The 22881-nt window shown below is 34.5% G+C and overlaps 1 protein-coding gene across 4 annotated transcripts in view; it reads left to right on the top strand.

Moving 5' to 3' along the window:
• The window catches only part of FMN2 (formin 2), a 188465-nt gene that overhangs the window by 149985 nt on the left and 15599 nt on the right, over positions 1-22881 (top strand). For all 4 annotated transcript variants that reach the window (XM_080585106.1, XM_080585107.1, XM_080585108.1 and 1 more), the window contains 2 exons: positions 1403-1454; positions 15189-15338. In XM_080585106.1, coding sequence (XP_080441232.1) covers positions 1403-1454; positions 15189-15338 — 202 coding nt within the window. The remainder of the gene's footprint in view (positions 1-1402; positions 1455-15188; positions 15339-22881) is intronic.

Below are 22881 nucleotides of genomic sequence, written 5' to 3'. Positions count from 1 at the left end.
CCAGCTCAGCAGATTACATTACTACTAATAAAAAGCATTTGCAGCATCAGACATAATTCCGATCCTTGTTCCGACTTTGGGGGGGGGAATGGGAACCTCCACTTCTGTAACTTTGCTACAGATTTCACATGTCTATTTCAGTGCAAGTATGTGTTTGTAAAGTGCTGTTGATTGAAACTTCATAATAGAAAAAATAGTGATTATTTTTGTACCCTAAAAATCCCATTCTCATTTGTGTCAAATTTAAAATCTTGATTTCCTATTCCTACCACATTGTTAATGTGGTGCATCAACGAAGTAGAAAAATATTTTTTATTGTTGTAAAGCAATGTAGGGAATGAGAAATAGCTTTAAAGTTTATGGTTTTCTTAGTTTTCTCTTTGAATTCTGTACTGTTGATATTTGTTTTCAGGACAATTCAGATCTTCTTCATGCCTCCAAACCCAACGACTCTCTGGAATTCTAAAATTCTCCTTGCAAATTAAAAACCTAGTATTCCAGCAGACATGAAAAGGGAATAAAGTTCGAAACTAAAAAGATTTTAGCTACAATGTGCAGTTCTTAAATGGATTTAAGCTGTGATAACTGAATAACTGTATAAATTTGATCTAAGCACACTTGCACAGAGCAGATTTTACTATTGCTTTGCATGTTGTTGATGCCTAGGTTAATACATATGTTCTTGTAGATTTTGCATATCGATGTTTCTAAGTTAAGTGAACTGAACTTACTACATAATGCAGTATGAGAGAAGATGTGGAAAACTGTTCATTTTTCACTAGTGTGGCAATGACAGCTTGCTGTTTTTGACTTTTCTTCACATAATGGCAATGCAATAATTTCCTTTGTATAGAAAGTAATGTTTTTGATATGGGCCTACTATGGTGCTAGTACTTCACTAATTGATATGTTATAATTTGTTCTTGTTTAGGAATTCCTAGTTCATAAACTAACTAGCTATTTGAAGGGGGAGGGGAGGGAGAAGACAATTTTTATCTATCAAGCAAGTTTTAGAAAAGCTTTAAAGCTGAATGCTTCATGCTTTTCCTCCCTCTCTTGATAGACAAGTTCCCATATTTTTATTTTCAGAGTTATACTTTAAGAATTGCTTTGAAGTCACTCTCATGACTTGGTTGTTTATATTACTGCAAGATTTAAAAAACAACAACAACAACAAAAACACAACACTTGTTTTGAGGGCTTTTAGGTGTGTGTGTATGTGTTTTTCTAGGGGTATCAGACTTCATGTAGTTTTTTCAGAACTGTTATACTTGAGTGTATCTTCAGCTTGTTTTTATAAAATAAAGAATAAAAGACTTATGAATTCTACAGTGAACATTATTTAAAAAAAAATCTGTATCTTTCACTTTATAGTTATTTCTTTGCCTGTATTTTTTTACAGCTAAAATAGACCAAGAAAATGAAGAGAAATCACTAACAGAAGCACATAAAAGGTAAGAAAGAACAACACGCTAAAATCCTTCTCTGAAAAAAGTGTTTTTTTAGAAGCTGCTGTTTTGGAATCCAATGTTATTTTATTTTTGGATAGTGAAAGAAATGCACTCAGAAAACAAAGTGATATTTATTGTCAATTTCAACTTGATGAACAGGAAAAAAAAAGGTATATAGATATGCAGTCTACCTTTAGAAAAATTTTGCAAGACTCTTGCCTTTAAGATATAAAAGGCATATACCTTATGTAAAAACAAACTCTGAATATGACATTCAGACTGAGAGAAAACTGTTCCTTCTATGCCAGAATCATGGTGATTTGACAGACATAACATTCGCCAGACAACTAATGTTCATTAGGTACAACTTCCTGAGCTTATAAAATGTGGAATGGAAATCTGTTTTTTTAATATACTAATGATATGTATAATTGAATGTGACTTCCTTTGTAGTATTGCTAATAGATCTTCAAATAGTTTTTGTGGCAAAAAGTAAAATACTTCATTAAATTTCATTACAGATGTGTGCAGTTGAGAGTTTTCAAAATTGTGAACTTCGTTGCATTGCACAACTTGTGGTTTCTTCTAATTTCTGGCAGTGTTCTTCAGAAGCAGTGTCTAAATGGGACACACTTTTATTTGTCCCTGCAGAAGACTGAAATATGACACACACCATTTCTAGTCCAGATTTGGTGAAACTGTATTAGTCTGTATTAGTTTTATGTTCACTAAGAATAGCATCTTCTTTTTGTGTTAATTACAACTGACACTGAATATATGCTAATGAATACAGCTGTATTCATTAGTCCATGTACAGTAAAATATGCCACTATAAATGATTCCAGTTATTACTATGATTTATTAGCCATCCTATGGCCCTGATGCCCTGATTTGTTACTTGCTACAATGTCACATTATGGGTGACTACTCTCCTGGTACAGCACCAATACCAGTAGTTTCTGTCTATACCCATGGGCCATGTAATAAAGACAGTACCTGAAAAAGGGAGGGTGGATGTTCCTCTGTCATCAGAAGCTCCCTCCTTACTTGAAAGGAGATGGTAGGTCATTGAGTGGTATATATCAATGACGTGGGATCCTGATGTAAAAAGTGGAACAAAGGGAGTATTGCTTTGGCTCAGTATCGTACCTCTTGCTCAAGTTTATGAAAGGCATTCCTGAAATTTCTGAAGCTAGTTTAACTGCTGAATTACATGATTCTTACTCTTAGAAATTTCCTTTATAATAAAACTTTGAGGGAAGAAACTGTTAGTAGAAGAGAGATTTGTGATCTCTGACTGCTCTGCTGAGGAAACTTTCTCCTGTGGAAAATGGATTAGACTATATGTACAATGCTGACAGATTCCTACGGGCAAGAGGGATCTGAAATCTGTTTGGCAAACTTGTGACTTGTCGTTGTCAAATTCATTCTCCAGTCTTGTTTTTTATTTTTATTTTTTTTATTTTTATTTTTCTCCTGACTGAAACCATGATATCAACATATTCCTTTCATTATAGCTAGGATATACGGTAAGGGAGAAGAAAGAAAACTGCTCCTTGGACCCTCAGTCAACTTGGCCTACTCCATCCTACTTGTCTTAACTCTTTCTTCTCCCCTTTGCTGATGAGTGCAGCATCTCCTTTTGCACAGTATTTTGTCCAAGAAGGAAATTCTAGTTCATTGTTGACATCACATGCAAAAGTTCTTACAGAACATGAGGAAATACACTGAGACCTAAAACAAAAAATCTAGGGTCAAATCTTTTTTTTACTGTTATATAAACTACATTTCTCTTTATCCCTTCCACCCACACACTGTAATTCTTAATCAAATTTGTGGTATTTGTTAAAACATTGAAGACAGGTTCTTGGTGTAGTTTTGGTATTTTGTGTGTTTATTGCATTAAGATCTTTAAAGGGTCTTAGAAATAAAATACTTGGGTTCTTTTTTTTTTTTGGCAGGGGGTGAAAGAGAAGGTGAAAGCTTAAAAAGCTAAATGAAAGATTAGTTACATTTGGCTAATCATAGGTAGAACAGCAGTGCATAGGATGACTAGACAAGCAAGTGGTGCAAGGAAAAGTGATGGATTAGATGGAGCAAAATTAATGTGATTAATGTGTTTGGATTTTACTTTTTGAAGTGGATAACTTCAGCTCACATGTAAGTTCAGGTCTGCCCCAAGACAGCATTTCTTTAGCTTTTAGTAAGAGCTACAAATTTTCTTTCTTTTAGCTTGGGCACAAAATATTAAAGCTCATATCTCTATTAAAAGCACAGAAGTCTAAAAGAACAGCTCTTGCAGCAATAACAACAAAAATGTTTCTAAAATGAATAATGATTTGGGGAAAATGCAGCAATGTGTATTTTAGAAAAGCTCAATTGTGCAATAGATGAGCTGAAATGGAAAGTTAATCTTCCACGCAAAATAAAGACAAAGAAAATGGAATGTCTGCTCCAGGGACTCCATGCAGTGTATAGCTGTTCATTTGTCACAAGTGAGAAAATGTTTAATCGGTTTTGAAATGATGTATTCTCTCTTTATTTATCATGTTTAGTAACTTTAAGAGTGTCAGTATGTAAAGTGTTTATCCAAGGAATGGATTTCTGGCACATGGATAAAATGAAAAGTGAAATGTTTAGCTCGCAATAGGCATATGTTCCAAGATCTCTCTGAGTAAGTATCCTGAGATGAGAAGAAAGCACACAGGTCTGTGTTTATCTAGCTTACGCAGGCAGACAAGGAAGGCTCCAGCCTGGTATTAACACTGAAGTGACATGGAATGTCTTCACCAAACCCCAAACAATTACATCATTCCGTTAACAATATTGATAAAGTGCAATAAAAAGGAACCTGGCACTTTCCAATTAGATCTTCATTGCTAAATACTTGAGAAACTGTCAAATACATGACAAGTTAGAGTAAAAAAAAAAAAAAAAAAACTGGGGAGGGGGGAGATCGGGGGGAGCAAGAGAGGAGGAGAGAAAGAGATGATTCTGTATTTTAGGAGCCCATAATTTTATTTTTTTCCCATTTGAAATCTTTCTAGATTGTGTCCTATGCACCAAGATACATAGCTATGTGCTCAATTCACACAGCTGGAAATAACGTTAGTGACTTTTAAACAAATTTATAACTAAAAATGGGATTTGAAAATTGTGAAATACAACACCAAGTAACAAATATGTTCCGTGTTTCCTATATTTTCATTTTTTGTACATATTCTATATTTTTATATATTTTCTATATATCTTCCATATTTTCCTTTACTTAGCTTTAAATACCTTTAATCTTTCAGAAAGATATTTCCTTTAAGCAGGGAGAAAAAAAAATAGAATCACTATAATCATTAGATGCAAACAATTATCGTTTGTTATCAATTGTAGAAGGATATAGTTTGATCCACAGTATCTACAGCAAATAGAAGCCAAGATTGCATCAAAGTTATTGTCAAAAGTTGTATGATAGCTGATGTCTTTTTTACCATGCTAGGATAAAAGGCAAATGTATCAGAAGGAAAAACCATCTTGCTGGTTTACGGTCTGAAATAAGCTAGTTGCTCCTCTTCTTGCACTTGGTTCCTGAAGAAACAACAGCTAAGTGATCAGACCAATATTAACAGAAACAGCATTAAATGAAGGAGAAGGTCACTAGTCTCTGCCTTTATTTACCTAATAGTTATGAAGGAATAGCATGTAGCTTTATTACTTTCTTATAATACCTTGTCCAGTATTTAGTTCTGATCTCCTTGGAAAGCTTACAGATTATGGTCTTTTAATATAACAAAATAAATGCAGACTGGAACACTGATTCTCTTCCACTGAAATAGTTAATAAGATTTTTTTTTCCTTCTACCTGCAATGCTATATCTCTTCTTGGAATGAGGCATTTGGAATCATTCACAGATTGAAATGGAGATGTTTGGTTTAGACCTGAGAAAAATTCAGAAGATCTTCACTTATTCCTGCTATCTGTCACTCAATAAAACATCAGATTCTAAATTCAGAGCAGTAATACCTATAATAGTCAAAATAAGCTTTGGATTTAGCTGAATCCTAATGAACCATAATGAATTCAAATAGAGGGTCTGACTTTTGGCAAGAAAAATCAATTGTTCTGAGAATTGCTCAGTTTGTTTACTCATACTAAGCCCACGTAAGAAGCAATGCATGCTAAGAAATTCTTAAAAACACTACAGACCCTCTTACGTCTAATATTTCAGGTAGTATAACCCTGAACAAAGTGATAACATAACACCAAGACACAAGTCTAATTTAATTGTCTTGATTTGGGGTGAAACTGTTCAGTTTTTTTTTTCTTTTTCCTGTGATGATGCAGGAAATGAAGGGTGAATACACAGATACGCTACTTACTATCGTGGCTCTGTGTATATCACTGATTTTTAAAATATCTAAAAATTTAATGTTTTTTTTGTAAATCTCAGTGCATTCTGATAGCATGTACGTGTTTTACAAAAAGTCAAAGGACTTACTGTCTTCTGACATGAGTATCAACTGGGGAATTTCAGATGTGTATGGTTTAGTACAGAATTCTCATCTTCCCATGTCAGGATATTTTTATTTGGTTTACTTTATAATTTGCTCACATTACTTGCACATTCCAGTGATCTTCAGGCTTTTAAGTGTTTCCTGAGTGCTGCCTCCCAGGCACCTCTTCTGTTTTCAGAACTTTTAATAATCCATTTAGCAATGTTTTGTTGCTTTCTTGCTGTAGCAACAAATGACATTAATTTTGAATAGAATTGTTTACCTTTAAATTCCCTGGGAAAAAAAAAAAAAAAGAAAAAAGTACTCCTGACACAACACTTTTCAGAGACTTCCATTGGCTCCACTGAACATTACATTTGAGGAGGAACAAAGCCTTTACACCTGCTCATGAGCTGACAAGTTGATGACACTTAGAGAAATAGCAGACACTATGGTACAATGGCAATGCTGAAAAGCAACACCTAGAAATGTAGCGCCTAAGTCTGGTAATCCTTTATAACAGTAAAAGTTCCTCCTGCTTCACTACCCCTCCACACAATGGTTTGGATTTTTTCCAAAAGTGAATTGTAAAGTTGAAGTGAAAATTGAGTCAATGATTGAAAGAAAGTGGTGAAAAGCTCAGAATGGAGGGAGGTATTTAATAATAATAATAATAAAAACTACGCTTTTAACTGAAAGGTAAGAGTATGCTGTTGGCCTCCATCTTTCACTGTTCTTTTGCCATTTGTCCTTTGTTGGTTTCTTTCCTGTTATTGGGTCTCTTTTCTTGCTGTGTGGCTCCTAGCATGTGGACTTGAATTGCTCATGGTAATACATTTCAGGCTGGAGGTATACATTAGTTGCATCAGCAAAAAGTAAATACTCAGTGGGAAAAGGAAATGTGTATAGAAGAAGCTTACAGACTGTTAAACAGATTGGATCATTCTAGTTTAGTATCCTGTCTTTGACAAAATATCAAGGCCTGTAAATATGCAGTAATGGAAACATAGCCAGCAGTTTAGTTATGTCAAAAAGTTTCTTCTGAAATATGGGTAATTGATCTTTCCTTGATCTTTGTCCTTTTCTAAAAATATTTGCTAAATGAGTGCAAGTTCTTAACCATTTGCATGATTGATTTTTTTGTATGTGTGTGTGTAAGAGCATTATCTTTTCTTTTAATGATGTTGGGCTTCTTGCTTAAATCGTTTTATTGGTTTTAAATTTGTTTCCCTTTAATGGCATTCAATGCTAGTATGAACAAATTGTGCTATAGCTTTTAGTAGACTGGCATACAATTTAGAGATCTAATATTCAGAATAGCATACTACTTTATGCAATTTATTGTGCAGTTTATGTACAGGACATACTCTTAGATCTTACCGTAAAAAATAAGAAATTAGTTTATGGTGCAAATACAGTTACACAACTAAGTAACACTGACAATAAAGTTAAGTATCAATGATAACAATATAGTTTCAATAGTGGGGGTCCATTCGTACCAAAACCTAGTGTTATAGCATTAAATTCAGTATTAAAAAATAATAATCATGTGGCTAATAAAATTTACAGGAAAAAAAAAACCACAAATGAAAATCTTTAAATGTAACACATTATTTTCACTTCTACTCTATTTTCAGCAGGTGGTTTCACTGAGTAGTCTTCAAAAATTTAAGATATTCCTTTTGAGCTGTTACAGCTGAAGTAAAATTTGTGAGAGATTAGCTCCAGTGAGTCTCCATTGTGGTTCAGTTTACGATTATGTTCAGTAGGTTTTTTTTCATCATATGGTCCACCTGATTTGTTTAGTTAAATTGTTTTTAAGACCTTTATAGTATGGTGTTAGCATTTGCAATGACTGTGACTTAAATGTAGATACCACTTCTATTTTCACTCTTTTCTCTTGATTTGCCACCAGAGTTGTTGTCTTCCTTGCTGTATTTTAAAATTTACTTTAAGGTTTGTTATATTATATTGCTGTTGTCATGTACATGCAATTGGAGAAGCTGGACATAAAGGATGTGGTTTAATTAGGTCACAGTTCTATTAACTCATCTGGGAACTATCCAGTAATAACTTATACAATACAGGTCATTCCTTCCTTAATAATTTCCAGCTGATGGAATACTGCCATCAGCCCCTCCACAGTACAGTGCTTGCCTCAGCCTGCTGCTGAAACCCCACTGTGCTTCTCATATATGGAGATTAAGTGGCTAGGAAAAAAAGTGTTGTCTCTATTCTTCCTCGGTTTGTTCCTCAGCCTTGTTGCCTTTTCTTTTTTTTTTTTCCTCGTTTTGAAGAGATGGCTTCCTTAATAAAGCAGATTCAGAAATGCTTTAACGAACCTGATCCCTCTGCACTGTCTTAAATGAACACTTCTCCTGGGAAACTTTACACCTGCATCTTTTCTTAATTGATGCCTGGAAGACGGTTCTACCGTAATCAGTCTGCTGATGAGGTAAAAGTTTGTTCTCTATCCCAAAGAAAACAGTGCAATGATCACCGGAAATATCATGAAACCCTCATGTAATCTTTGGAAGAAGGGAAGGGAACAGCTCCTTTGGCCTGAAAAGACTTCCTCATGTCCAGAGGAGTATGGTTTATTTAGCTTTGCTTTAATGTGTGAATATCAATGATTCAGATGTCTGGAGCAATAGAGTTATGTACCATAATCTTTCCATCAACCCCAATGGCTGTCAGATTTTCATTGAAACTTGATCGCTGTGGAAAATACTACCTATTTTCTCTCCTCATCTAAACAAAGATACTGTCACTGCTATGAAGGGAATGTATTGGGATAAGTTAGAAGTTCAAAGATAAATGCATAGAATTTTAAAAATGCATGTAAAGGCCTTTTCAGTCTCACACTTCATCAACCCAGATTTTGAAATGTTTCAACCCCATTTCTTGAGTCTGCTGTGGCTAATCAATTCTTAGTACAGAATATAGTGAAGGTAGCAAAGATACCTCTAACCTACATTTCCTGACCTTTGATTTTTAGATGTCTGGGGGTGACTCAGTCTGTGCAGAACAACTTTTCAAACACTCTATTTTTTGTAATTAGAAAAGTTCTGTCTGCTAAGATAGCTTCATCCTGCCTATAACATTATTTAGCACCTTGTCAATGTATACAACTGATAATATTGACAATTTTACATGAATGTTAAAACTGTAAATTGTTCCTAGCTATTTAGGGGCAGGGAGGGGAAACAAAATTTGTATGAATGAGGCAAACTGGACTGTCAACACATAATTTCCTGTTTCTTTCTGTTTGTTTCTTGTTGGGTGTTTGCTGTGGAAAAAATAGTAACTCAAAGGTACAGGAATTATTTCGTTGTTTATTAAACTGTTAATTTTCATTTGGTTGGAGCACTAAAACACTATTCTTTTAAATATAAGTTTATAGGAGGTAAGGGACTAGAGAGGAGGAAGATGACTTAGGATTCAAAACATTGCAAATGTTTGGCAGGTTTGGTTTTTTTTTTTTTTTAGAGGAAAGGAAAAAATCTCTTGAGGCCTTTGTTTTCTAAGGAACAATATTACAAAATCAGTAGTTACACAATATAAATTGGCAAAAGGAAAAGAGATTAATCATTCTGGTAGTTTACTTAAGCTGGCATATTATCTCAATTTTTTAATATAAGATACTGCTTTAAAAAAAAATTAAAAAGTTCTTATCAACATGTAAGTCCCGCATATTTTGAATGAACCTATATTTAATTTTTTATTTTTTCACTTGTAATCATGCAGGACATGGTACAACACTGAGTAGAGGCAATGGTATTATTAAAAAATAAACAAAGAAAGTGACCTAGGGTTATTATGCAGAGAGGGTCCTCAACAAAATACCTCAATAGAAGATGCAAGGTATCTTAGGATGCTGTGCATGTTAAGTTTTCTCACAGGCTTGTGCTATCTCAATTACCAGGATGATGGTTCTGTTTCATTTTGTCATATAATTTTGTGACTGCTGAATTTGTATTCTGTCATATGACTAACTCTCCTTAATGCTTTTGGCTGTTTAGAACACAAAGAAAATATATACAAAGCCTTTTGATAATTGTAAAACAAAGCAAGACTGAATGTGACAATTCACATGGATAACTTTTCCAGGGACCATCCACTGTTATATATATACTGTCCTCTTCCCTATGTAGTCATAAATCCAGGTGCAGAACTTTGCATGGGTTTACAGGTCTGCCAAATCAGTCTGGCTTTTAAATCAGACTCATGTTAGATTTAAATCAGTAATAGGTATGTGTAGTCTTCTGTTTTCTTTTTACCTGGTTTCTTTTGGTGGACTATGTGTAGTTCTGTTTCACCTATGACTTTCATCAAAGTGGAATATACCTTTGCATTTCTGAGAAATGGTGAATACATACATCAACACACACACACATGATTTCCGTATACAGAAAATTAAATCACTTGCAAGAGTACAAATATGTTTGAATGTGTTTTTAAAGGAGAAAAATTTTCTGCAATTCCTACTTGAGTCAGAACTGCTTCTGAAACACAACCACTTCAAAAATTAGCACAGTACCACCACTAAGATTACCTGTTCTTAACTTCAAATGTGCGTACATGATGCTTAGCAATTTATAAAACTAAATACAAGTTGTCCAAAATATCCAGATTTGAACTTCAAACAAAATATATAACCTGTTAAACAATACAGAATCTCTTGCAAAATTGAGGAAACATTTTTTCTACATTTAAACACACATTCAAACATGAACTGTACTCTTACAGGTGATTTAATTCACTGTATGTGAAAATCAGGTTTGTGTGTGCAAGTGTTTGTTCACCATTTCTCAGAAATGTCAGTCAGGACATGCCTGAACCTCCTGTCACTTTGCTATTTTTTTGGCCACAAAAGCCTTTTCAACTGATATTGATGTGAAATTACTACTGCTCTTTGTTTAGTATTTTTTTATTTGTCTCCTTATTCTTTTTTTTCCAGCTGCTCTATTTCCTCTTTCCCTTTTTGCTTGACCTACTGTGTGAATTTATATACATCTACATACACAAACATATCCTATACATCTTTATAAACTGACCAAGCGAATGGAAAAAATTAGTCAGCCAATACATCACATATAGCAGACTTGAATCTAAATCATTGTATAAACTTTAGATTTCATACGACCTTCAAAATGGAATGGAAAAATTGATTAATCCATAGCTGCTCTTAAAATATTCCCAGTGGATCAGACCTATTATCTAGAAATGCTGTCAATAAGCCAATCACAATGTGAATGACTTCTCACACACACACACACCCCTGATTAAATTTGGTTTGGCTGTTAGTGCATCCATTTCTTCCATCCCTCCAAGTAGAAAAAATAATTTACATAGTCTCATAGTTGTACACAAGGGAGCACACACACAAAAAAAAAACCTACAACGAATCGTTCATCAAATTTCCACATTTGACTAAGCAGTGAGTGCAGTCATCTCAGTCTACAGTGTTTTTTTCTTTTTTTCTGAATTACACAAACAGTTTAACCAAGGAAATTAAGACATGAGAAAGTGAGAAATCTTATTTCCTTATTCATTTATCATGGATGGGAGATTCTTCTACTGTTTTGAGAGATTTAATTTATATCTTTCTCCTTCTGAGCCAACATGTGAAATATGAAAACTGGTCTGAAATTTATTTTAAAAAATTGGCTTTTGCCATGTCAGGATAAGACAGTGGTGTGAACATCACTGCCTTACTTTTAATCAGGCTTTCAAAGTCATGCTATTTGGAGCAAAGCCGCTGACCTCCTTTACCTCTTTTAATCCCAGAAAATAACTTGCATGCCCTTCCTTCCCTCTTCCATGACTGCTCTCTCTTCACTAATGCACATTCTTTTCTTTTAATACGTTTGCTAAGACTACAAAAAACTAAGAACCTGTTCACTTGAGAAATGGCCACTAAGGAAGCTTTGCAATACCTGTTTGTGTAATACATTTAATTTTTCAGATAGGTGAAATAATATCCAGAAAGGTCAGATGAGTTTCCCAAAGTTACATCCTGCAGAAATTAATTATAGAAACACAACCCATTCAACTCTAGTTCCTTATTTGATTCAAAATGTCTGTGTGCCTGCATGTACAGTCAGGAACAGTATTGATGGCATTTAAAGATGTCTTGTTTCCAAATCTGCTGAAGGATCAACAGGAAAATTTGAATGGGTTCCCCCACAGAAAAGCACCAGAGAAAATGTGTTTGCTGCCTGGCTGAGATTTGAATGGTACCTATTCTTAGGGTTATGAAAATGTCATCCAAATTTCTCTTTGTATTTGAAATGTGCGTCTCCTCCTGGATTCAGCTTTGAGACATATCTAGTTTGATGTATGTAAACATTTCCAAATCAGATATTTATAGAGCATGATAATAAGAGGATTTATTGTTGTGTGTTTTATTATTTGATGCATTTGGATTCACTTTATTTGCTTTCTCTTTCATCTGTGAATTACGCCACTTTGTCTTGTAGTACAAAAATGACAGCATCAAGAGTATAGCAAACAGGTTTCTATATACCTTCTAAATGCACTCTGAGACTATTAACTACTAAATAAGCGGTGAGCCCTGCAGCTGAAATGTGTGTACATATATATATATACACACAGTAACTGTTTTGACAGCTAGATATGCAAGTATAAAAAAAAAACTTGATTCATGGAGATTTGTGCTCTGGAGTCTGTTGCAGCTGATACCTTGTACATTGTTAACAGTTATCAGAAAGGTGCGACGCATTAAAAATGACAGCCTGCTACCTTGCTGCTGTTCCATATCTCGCAAACAGCTTATTTCCCTTACCTCCAAAAAAACTGCCAAGGAGGCAAGCAAACTGGCTGAGTATTTCTGTCAATATGCCTAGAAATGAAGTTACAGGTGTTAGCCACAGCTGTATGTGTGCATAAGGTTGTACTAGTTGTACAAGCAGTCCTCAGGGAGATTTTCAGTCATCAGAGAAAAAACATTGGCTATCCAGTTGGTCTTCAGTAAATGTTAGTGCTGGTTGTGTTAGTCATCAACTTTTTCTTGAGCATGCTCCTCTACAATATGAATTTCACTCTGTCTTGGCTTCCTGTTTTGTGGGATGTTTTCCTGTAAGGGAATTCTAGCTCATTACCTCAAATTTAAAAGCATTACTTAGGACAGACATTTACTGTCTGTTTCTTTGTCATTTTGTCATTTGCAGAACAGTTTGAAGAGAGATTTCTCAGGTCAAGGCATCTTATTTTAATTTCTGGTCTTTCTATATTCTATATATTCTGCAAATCACTAATGACCTTCATTCAGACAGCTTCCTTAAAAATAAGCCATTGACTCAGCTGATGCCTATAGATTTCTCTCTCTTACTGTATTCCTCAAGTTCCTTCAAAAAATGTTGCCACTTCATTCTGAAAAATCACAGGAGCCTTTTATGTGACTTCCCCCAGTAACAAGCTCCATATCTAGAAATCAGGGGAGGACACTGGGAGGAAAACCAAAAAGATCTCCCAGATACACATCTGCTCTAGTCTTTCAAAAAGTTGAAAACATTAAAAAAAAAAATAAAACAAAATAAGGCAAAACTTCTGAAAATACAATGCAGCAATTCAGTTGACTGATGTATGTCAGGGATATTCTTTATAAGTAGTTCTATGGGATCATAGGATACATGATAAATATTTACCCCGTATAAACCTGTGAGAAAAAATGTCAAGTAAGGCAAGTAGAATGGGATTTTGTAGTTTAATCATCTATAAACATTTTTTTTTTTTGGGGGGGGGGGGGGGGGGGGGGTGGAAGTAGAGAAATACAAAACAGATATTCTACTGATTAACCAAGTGCTGTCACAGAACATACTGCTATGGTAGGTTAACTGTGGGAGCTGAAGAAATGGTGTGCTGAGATGTGGCATTTGAGTATCAGTACAATAGATGTAAAAGTGAGAATGTTTTTGTCCTTAATGTTTTACGTGCAACGTCTTCGATCTTCTCTACAGCTTCATTTTACTTCAGCAGATGGAATATATATATATATATGTTAAGAGAAAAAGTGTATAGAATTTGGTAAACAGATACTATTTTTTTAGCTGTAGCCCTTTTTCTTATTCAGAAATAGGATCTTTTACGTATATGTTGAATTTTGAGAAATAGGAAAAACTGCTTCTCAGAGACTTTGTGAGGCCGACCATTCTGAATGATTAAATCTGTGACCATTAAATACTTTACGATACAATAGTCCGTGTAGAAAGATGCAACGTCTGTGACTAAAATGACATTTCCATCCATTGAACTGGAATTGTATTTTTTTCCGAAGATTAAAATTATTTTATATATATATATATATATATATATATATATATAACTTTATATATAAGTTTTCATAGGGGTAATGGAGTAGCACTATATCAATGAGCAAAGCATCCAGAATTATATTTCAAGAGACAGCTTTCCAGAGAATTTATCATGAAATAACTGGTTCTTTAGAGGCTTCGGTGTTAAGCTTCAGATGAGAAATATGTTCTTAAAAGCTCCAGTATTTACAGAACTTTACCTCAAAAATGAAATGGAATAATAGTTAATGAACCAATTAGGGAGGAATTACCTCAAAAACTATATAATTCAATATAATATTTCTACATGTTCTTAAATCTGAAATAAAAGCAATTCAAATTCAGAAATGTGTTAAATTTAATTGCTGTGTTCAGAGGCAAATGGCAGATTTTTCTGGTAGAATGATAGATACTTGTTTTCTAGCATAGTTGCTCCTGGCTTAGTTTTTCATTGCATTATTTCTTCTTGTGCCCAGGTGGGAATCTTAATATTTTTGTGTATGTTCCCATCTAATGCATCTATCCCAATTTATTGTAGTGTAGGTTTAACAGAACTTTAACAACTTCACTTTCAGTCTGTATAGACATTATGATTTCTGAAAATTGCATTAAACACAACAGTAAAGCACTGTCAGGTGTGGATGTCTGGATATGCAGGGCTCTGGAGAGTGCACTAATTTTAGCTTTTGAAATGGAAAATACTTTGGTCAAAAACGGAACCTGTGATCCTGTGATAAATGCCAGATCCTAACTTTGCTGAAGGATCGTATTATGTATTTATCTGTATACTAAGAGCTGAGAACTGTTGTTTTTTATTCTTATATTTTAGATTTGCTACCAAAGATAATTAAATGCCATGTCAGTGTTAAGTAGGAAAAAAAAATCTATATCAGTGGGTATCATTGACACATTTGTCATTTTTCTTTTTTTTTGGCAGCTTTTTGGAAACTGCAACGTATTTCTGTATGAAACCAAAAATGGGAGAGAAAGAGGTGTCCCCGCATTCTTTCTTCAGTATTTGGCATGAATTTAGTTCCGACTTCAAAGACTTCTGGAAGAAGGAAAACAAACTTATTCTTCAGGAAAGGTACATTTGTTTGTTTGTTCAAAGGCTTTTCTCAGAGAATGTTATTGAGAGCAATTGCACAGAAACCAGTCACCCTCACTTCATTAGCACTGGGAATTTCTCAGTCTTTTTTTTTTTTTTTCCCTAGTCGTCATAATTTTTGAATGGGACATTAATATCAAGTTGTGCTAAAGTTTTTGCAGGTCAGCTATGTGAATGACTTTTTTAGTAGAACACGTAACTTCTATGCCTCTATGAATCCAAGCAATAGGAAAATTGTTTCAGGTCTGAAAGTTGATAAAAAGATTTCCCATTCGTGTATTTACTGAAAACAAGTCAAGGCATCAAGATATGACATGTTGTAAATATTTGTCCAATGAAGTCGGGGAAAAAGGAGGGGAAGCAGAAAGAGAGAAGAAAAGGTCTATTGATCCCACCTTGAGAAAAAAAATCAAACTGAACCATATTCCAAATCACAACCCCACAGACATGTGCCTTGTGGTATATATGACATAATTTTTCAAAATTACAATCTTCATTCTTTAACCATAATGTCTGTTCCATGTATTAGAAGAGCTATGAAGTTTGCTTTCATCTGCACGCAGATATTACATTGTGGTAATTCTTTGTTTATAAATATGATGCCAAGAATTAATTAGTTGTTTAAAAAGTAATAAATGTCATATAAGGACAAATTAAATACAAACACGAAAACTGTAAACATGGTTACATAATTCTACATCTGTTAGCAACTTGAGTGATCTCAGTGTACAGATAATGAAGCTACTTCTGTGCCTTAACATTAACAGGACCAAAGCTTTAGGTTCTTTAAATGATTGGTATCAGTCCCTATTTTGGTAATTGTATAAGAATAGGTCTCTTCTTCAAGAATACTCACCCTGAGTAAATGTCACAGACATCTGGCTTTGGAAATCATTGTTAACTTTCCTTAGGCACTTATATGATCAATGTCATATATACCGTATATATTTAGTGTAAGTGGATACATTTTGGAATAAGTACTGTCTCAGTTAAAAAAAAAATAAATAAAAAATTCTGTTCCTATTGCAAGAGCATGGTACAAATATTAGTGCAATACAGCAGTAATCTGGGGATATATTTCACTTTACTGCCTGACTTAATTTTAAGTAAATAAGTACATCTCTTCAGAATTGACTTGACAGCTAAATATTATCTTCAATCTCCCGTGCAAAGACTTAGTTGCCAACTTCATACAGCTTAATTTCATTTTGTATTATCTCTACAGAACAGTATTTAAAAAACTGCCCTTTTGTTTTCCAAAGTACTAGGTTGTTATTCTAGAACCAAACATAAACACTCCAAAGCTCCCCTGAATATTCTCTCTAAAAAATAATTTGCTGTAAAAGAAATTAAGTAAAAGAAATTAACTAACCATTTTTCTCCTATTTTTCATATACTTCTGAAGCTAAGAATAGTATTGTGATACAATCATTTAATTTTTTGTTTCAGTTCCATGTATGAATACACTAAGAGGATGTGTTGAAGCAGCAGGGAAAAAGTGTCTGCCAAGTTGGTCCCTTCTAGGCCAAGGGTGCCTTTTAATCTGAAAGGAACTGAACATGTTTGCCTACAGAATGTCTTTAGGTTGAGGATGTGACGGGGAATGAAAGGACACTGAAAAAGGGCCTACAGTGGGAAAGGAAACTGGGATATTCTGGAAAGAACAGCAAAGAGGCCGAGGCTCAGAGCAGATGGGATGGAGGAGATTTTCGCAGGGGTGCAGGCAGGACTGTGTAGCTGCAAACCAGGAAGTCACTGAAATTAAAACTGAGAATGATCCATCCTGAAAATCAAAGATAGATTTTTATTTATTTATTTATGTAGGTGTTGACATGTCTCATCAAGTTTCAATCTTCCACTTTGTAAACTCTGTTTGTTCAGCTGAGGCAGGGTTTGGTGTTTGGAAACTTTTGCTGTCTGTGCTCACCTCAGAAAAGTTTGGCACAGTGCTGTTTCAGTGCTCTTCATTGCCTTTTAGGTAGTAAAATATTTTGTCCTAATTGACAGTAAGAGTAAATATCTTCCAGGTAGTACATTTTTTCCCCCCAAATGAAGTATCTCCATTTGATAAACAACTGTCTTATCAAAGCCTTTCTGTGGAAAATATTTTGCGTGCCATCATAGTTCAGCCTGATATCTGAAGTTGTCCTTTAGACTGTTTGCCTGACCTGATACTTCCACTGTTCTTATTGATAGGAAGGATGCTGTGATATGAAGGTTTATGAGTATTGAAATTTCAAGAGGAGAAAAATCTTAACAGAATATTAAGTGTTGCTAAAAGGTGTAAGAACATACAACACATAATCATGGTGATTTTGAAAATCTCAGCCTGTATGGACAGATGCTGAGGTGACAGAAATATGCCTGTTGCCATTGGAATTAACAAAAAATATAAATAAAAAATCAAGAAACTGGATTTTAACTCTTCAGTTTATATTCTTGAATGAATGTTTTGGGTTTTTTGTTTGTTTGTTTGTTTAGGACATAGCATGGAATTTAGTGTAATACATTTTAAAGTGTTTAATAGAAATCTTTAGTTTGTGATGGCCTATGTCCATCGAATGCTAGGGATAGTTTGTACATTCAAGTGGCTGGTGACTAGAATATATGGATGTCTCAGCAGTAAAATTTGAGGGATGCAATCCTGATCCTGGATTAAAATGTCATTAACCCTCAGGAAGGTGAGAATTTCCTGTTAAGTGTCTTGTCAATGAACAGTTGTTAATTCTTCCTGTCTGAATAAGATAAGTTGCATTATTTTCTGTTGCTAAAGGTGAAGAGCAGGCTAGACCATTAATCATCAAAGTAAATTTCTGTGCTTTTTCATTGGTGGAAAAAATCAAGTCACATTTATGGTGAGACTTTTTAAGTATTGCCACCTTTGGTGGATTATTTCCCAGGCTGTTGCCTCATGTAGCATACTTTCATTATGATCGTTATTTATAAAAAGTATAAATTTATTCTATTTTCTTTTTTTTGGGTTAATCATCTTCCTTACTTTTTTTCCCCTTTTCTTCCACTACTTTGGTATTTAGTTTAATAAACCTTTATACTATGTTTCTAGAATAGTTTGGGTATTGTTTCTAAAATATTTTATATCTCAGTTTACATATAGACTGTGTAGGGAAAGGAATTACTTGTTAATATTGACTGTTTCTTATTTAGTCTCTGCAAAGATGAGCCACAGTGTTTTACAATAATTTACTCAAAGGCTTTTCATAGATGATGTTTCCTAAGGTGGTACAACTTTTTGTTACCAGTGAGTCAATTCTTTTTTTAAACAATTTTCAGTCAGCATTTTACATTGTGTATTGGTTTCCCAGGCATTTATATGTAAAAGATAAACACTGAAGTGTCAGACTTCATATTTCTTTAGAAGAAGATGAGGAAAAAAAAAAGAAGAAAAATGGTATGAGGTTAAAAACAAATTAATTTTTCCAAAGTTTTCTACTGCTTTTGCTCAATTCTGTCAGATGAAATAAAGCAGAACTGGAAAATACCAGCTGTAGAGAAAATTATGCGTGATTAACTGTTAAAATACAGTAGCAATAAAAAGAAAAATGCACCCGAAAATTACAGTGAAATAATAAGTCTGCCAAAAGGTTTTCCTAACCATACCATTTTTTGTAGTCACTCTGTAAAGTCTAACTGGAGCATTCCAATCAAAATTGTTATCTGGATTATTTATAAATTTCTAAAAAATATTTTAGGCTAAATTTGTGATGCTAAACACCTTTAAATGAAAATTTTAAATGTAATATAAGTTTTTTTCTCATTAAGCAACTTACAGCAAACAAACAAAAACTCAGTGAGGCCTGGTTTGGGTCCTTAAATTTTGGTCTTATTGTCCTTTCATTATATTTCTAAATTGTCACTGGTAGGATATGCTTTGTATTTGTACTTTGAAAACTCCTGAATGGTATCTGACAGTGTAGCTTGCACTTTATATGTGATCAGCAAGAAAGCCAAGAAGAGCTGACGTATTGCCTAATTCCTTTTCAATGCTCTTTGAAAAAAAAATATGGTTTTGAACCTTACAAACTTCTTATGCTTATTCAGCATCCTCATAACCTACACATTTAATTCAGTTTCTAAATACCCTGAGATGTATATATATACACCTCTGAATGTATACTGTCAGATAATGCACAACTGCAGTGACAATTATACAAAAGCCTCACCTTAGGAAAACTCTTAAGGAATCACACCACCACTCTTGAAATTCATATTTTTCTCCTGTAGAGAGAGCAGGTGTCTCATGCAAACTGACAAAGTTAATATCTTAACCTTTTTCTCATAAATTTCTGTCTTTGTTCTCCTTTTTATCTTGGTTTCTTTATATTTCTGAGGTAAAGATATTCAGCATTAAATTTGTTATTCCAGCCTAGCACTGGAGAAAGAAATATTTTAGTTTTTCTTGATGTCCAGCAAAGGCCTACAGGCCCAGACCCTACTGCTTTCTTAGGAACGAGGAAAAAACAGCCTGTCCTAGGACTGAAAAGGTACAAGAGCCCATGAGGCAACACCTATTAAACCTCTGCAGAAGGAAGTCTTGAAAAGTTATGATCAATTAAAAGAATAGGAGGGAGGGGAAGGGGGGAAGGTGAAACAGCTGCTGTGTAAATATAGAGTTTGCAAATCCTTGGTAGCTAAAAATACAATTATTTTGAAAAAAAACTCATTGGATGTGGACAGCAACAAGCATCATTAGGACTGTAACTTCATCTTTTCTTTACAGATGGGGTACACATCCTGGTTTATGACAGTAACATAAAAGCAGACAGTCTTTTAAGAACTTTTATGTTTAAATGAAGTTGGAACAAAGAAAAGTTCCATTGTTGTCAGAGGTTAATATCATTAGACCTTAGATGCAGATTCAGAGCTTAGTAGAAACAGATCAAAGCAGAAGCATTTTTACAAGGCCACAGATCCACCTTCCCTTTCTCAGGGTGCAAGAGGGATACTGACACTCGTTTGCCCACTCCTGCCCTAAGTGTCAGTTTCTTCAGACTATGTTTGCCATGCCATGGCCTGTGCCAACTTGCAAAGATTTACATAAATAGGGGAATTAAACTTGAATTTCTAGACAGGAAGAAAAAAGTAGAGGGGGACACGGGCAGATATAGATACCTTTTAAGTATGTGCATAAGGTAAATATTGCTCATGGACTCACACTGACCCTTGCCTTTATGAAAAGGCATGTCACTGAACGGAGAATAACTTTGTCAGGGATGCCAGCAGAAGAGAGTTCATGAGCAGGATCAACATGATGGTAAAATTCTGTAAGTCCCTGTTATCTTGCATCACACTAAGCTAGAGAATAACTTTTGGCTTCAACCCTTTAACTCCCACGATAAATCTTTGACACATTAAAAATAATCTATAATAAAAAAAAAAAAAAAGCACTTGTCTCTCAAATGTAAAAGTTGCCCATTCCCGTAAGAATAGCAGTTAAGCTGGCACCTGGTGTGTCACACTGTGTATATCTAGATGAAAGGGAGATTCCTGGCCAGCATGTCTCCACAGCTCATTGATCTCTCTCTGCAGAAAGACTGGTATGTCTCCCTACAGACTCCTTGGCAGGATGATTTAAAACTTGCTGTTGAGCAATTTAAAATCTGGCATTGGATATCTGTACGTTGCACAGTGAGGAGCATATTGGTAAGCTGCCACTTCTGCTTGCAGAGGAGGGCATTAAATCCCATAGCGCAAGCAATGTCCTCTCAGGGTAATTTAAGGGATATTTTGTTAACGCTTATAATAGGAACCAGTGAGTCAGACTTGAGAGTGAGAAATCCGGGGACATGGGAAAATGTACTTGCAAAGAAATGTGGAAATGGAAGAAAAGAGTAGAAAAAATGTATAGAGACTGGAAATATGAGGGGAAAATGATGGAAACGCAGAGTGTGTTCAATGGGGTCACATTTTGCTTGGCATGCTGTTGTGATACAAACTAAAAGCTCCTAGCATAATGTTAGTAAGCAGACACGTTTTCTGGCTTGGGAACTTGAATTTCACTCTCCTTATTTCTATCTAATCAACTGGGCTGCATGCTGCTAGGCTTTGTTTAACAATGGGTAGTTATAATAACATTTCAAAACAGTATTCAGCTTATGTGTCTTTGAATTGAACAATTAAAATGTTCCTCAGTTTCTGAGAGTATTTCAAAATTTTAACTTGATTAAAATAGCTTTCTGATCAGAAAATACTGTGTTAAATTATAGACATTGGAAAACATACTTGAAAGAAGTCAAATACAGCAAAGATTCAGAAGCTAGGAAGAATCCTTTGAGGCAGTGCCTCACAAAGAGACAGTTTGGTGTCCAGCTGAGACATATTGCTCAATATTTCAGTATTTCTTTTTCTTCCTTGTGCACTTCTGGCAATTAGTACTTTTTTTCAATGAAAACATCAGTTTTTTTTGGTTAGGGGACGAGAGCATTAACTTTCATTTTTAGCATTGCTTTTGAAGGAAAAGTTTGTGAAAAATAAAAATTTTGAGATACATTTCTCAAGCTGGATCTCTGGTAGAAATTACTTTTAAAAACCTTAAGTCCTGTTCTCCCCCCCCAAAGTGTGTTATAACACTGGAACAAATATTTCTATTTGAAATTGTAAACGAACCATTGTGTATCAACTGTAAGCTTGAACAAAATGAAAGATCTAGTATAAAAAAAAAAAATCGAAGTCTCTGATCTCTCAAGTGTTGTGACTTTCATCAGGCCAGATTCTAGAATGCCCCCAAGTAATCAGCAGAAGCATTTTTCAGCAGTCTCTTTATTTACTTGGTGATGTAGTGTCATGCAGGCATTTTGCATTGCATTCTAGTATATGTTGCGCATAAAAGGAGGCAGATACCATTCATCATCTCATAATGAAGTTTACCACTTGTTTTCATGGCTCTAATATCAGATTGGGTGTTACAGTTGAGGATATAGTCAAATGGTGATACTGTGGTTCCTACCCCATGGTGATCTTTTCAGATTTTGAAGCCCTTTCATGTTTGCTTAGCTCTTGAAAGAGAGAATGACTGCCTGTGGTTTAAAAAAAAAATAAAAAATCAACCCAACATAATCAATAGATACTTGGAGGTTAGTGAAAAATTGCACCACTAAAAGTTTTAAACAGATTTTTTTTTTGGGACAAGAAGTGCTACAATTTCAATACCTGTAAAGTGTTTTCATTCCCAGGCAAAGTGATTACGCTGGTATTTGAGGTGCATTAAAATATCATAATGTTTTACCAAAAAAAAAAAAAAAGCATTTGGCATTAAAATATTAGTCCCCAAAAGTTCAAGGCACTTGCAATGACTTAAAACCTACCACAACCCAGACTGGTCTCTATCTACTGAAGATGTTATATTCCTTTATACTGAGACATTTTGCCAAACCAGTGCATGCAGCTGTCATAATGACAACATCCATTAAGTATAAGTGCATGGCTGCATGCATGTGTTATGCCATAAGTAGAAGGAACAGTCTGTGTTTTTACATTTTTGGGAAGAACCTTGCTGTTTCAGCAG

This window comes from Anser brachyrhynchus, assembly GCF_964034855.1.
Source record: "Anser brachyrhynchus genome assembly, chromosome: 3".
Lineage (NCBI taxonomy): Eukaryota > Metazoa > Chordata > Aves > Anseriformes > Anatidae > Anser > Anser brachyrhynchus.
The sequence above is the reverse complement of the archived record's forward strand: the minus strand, read 5'-3'. Positions and strand labels throughout refer to the sequence as shown.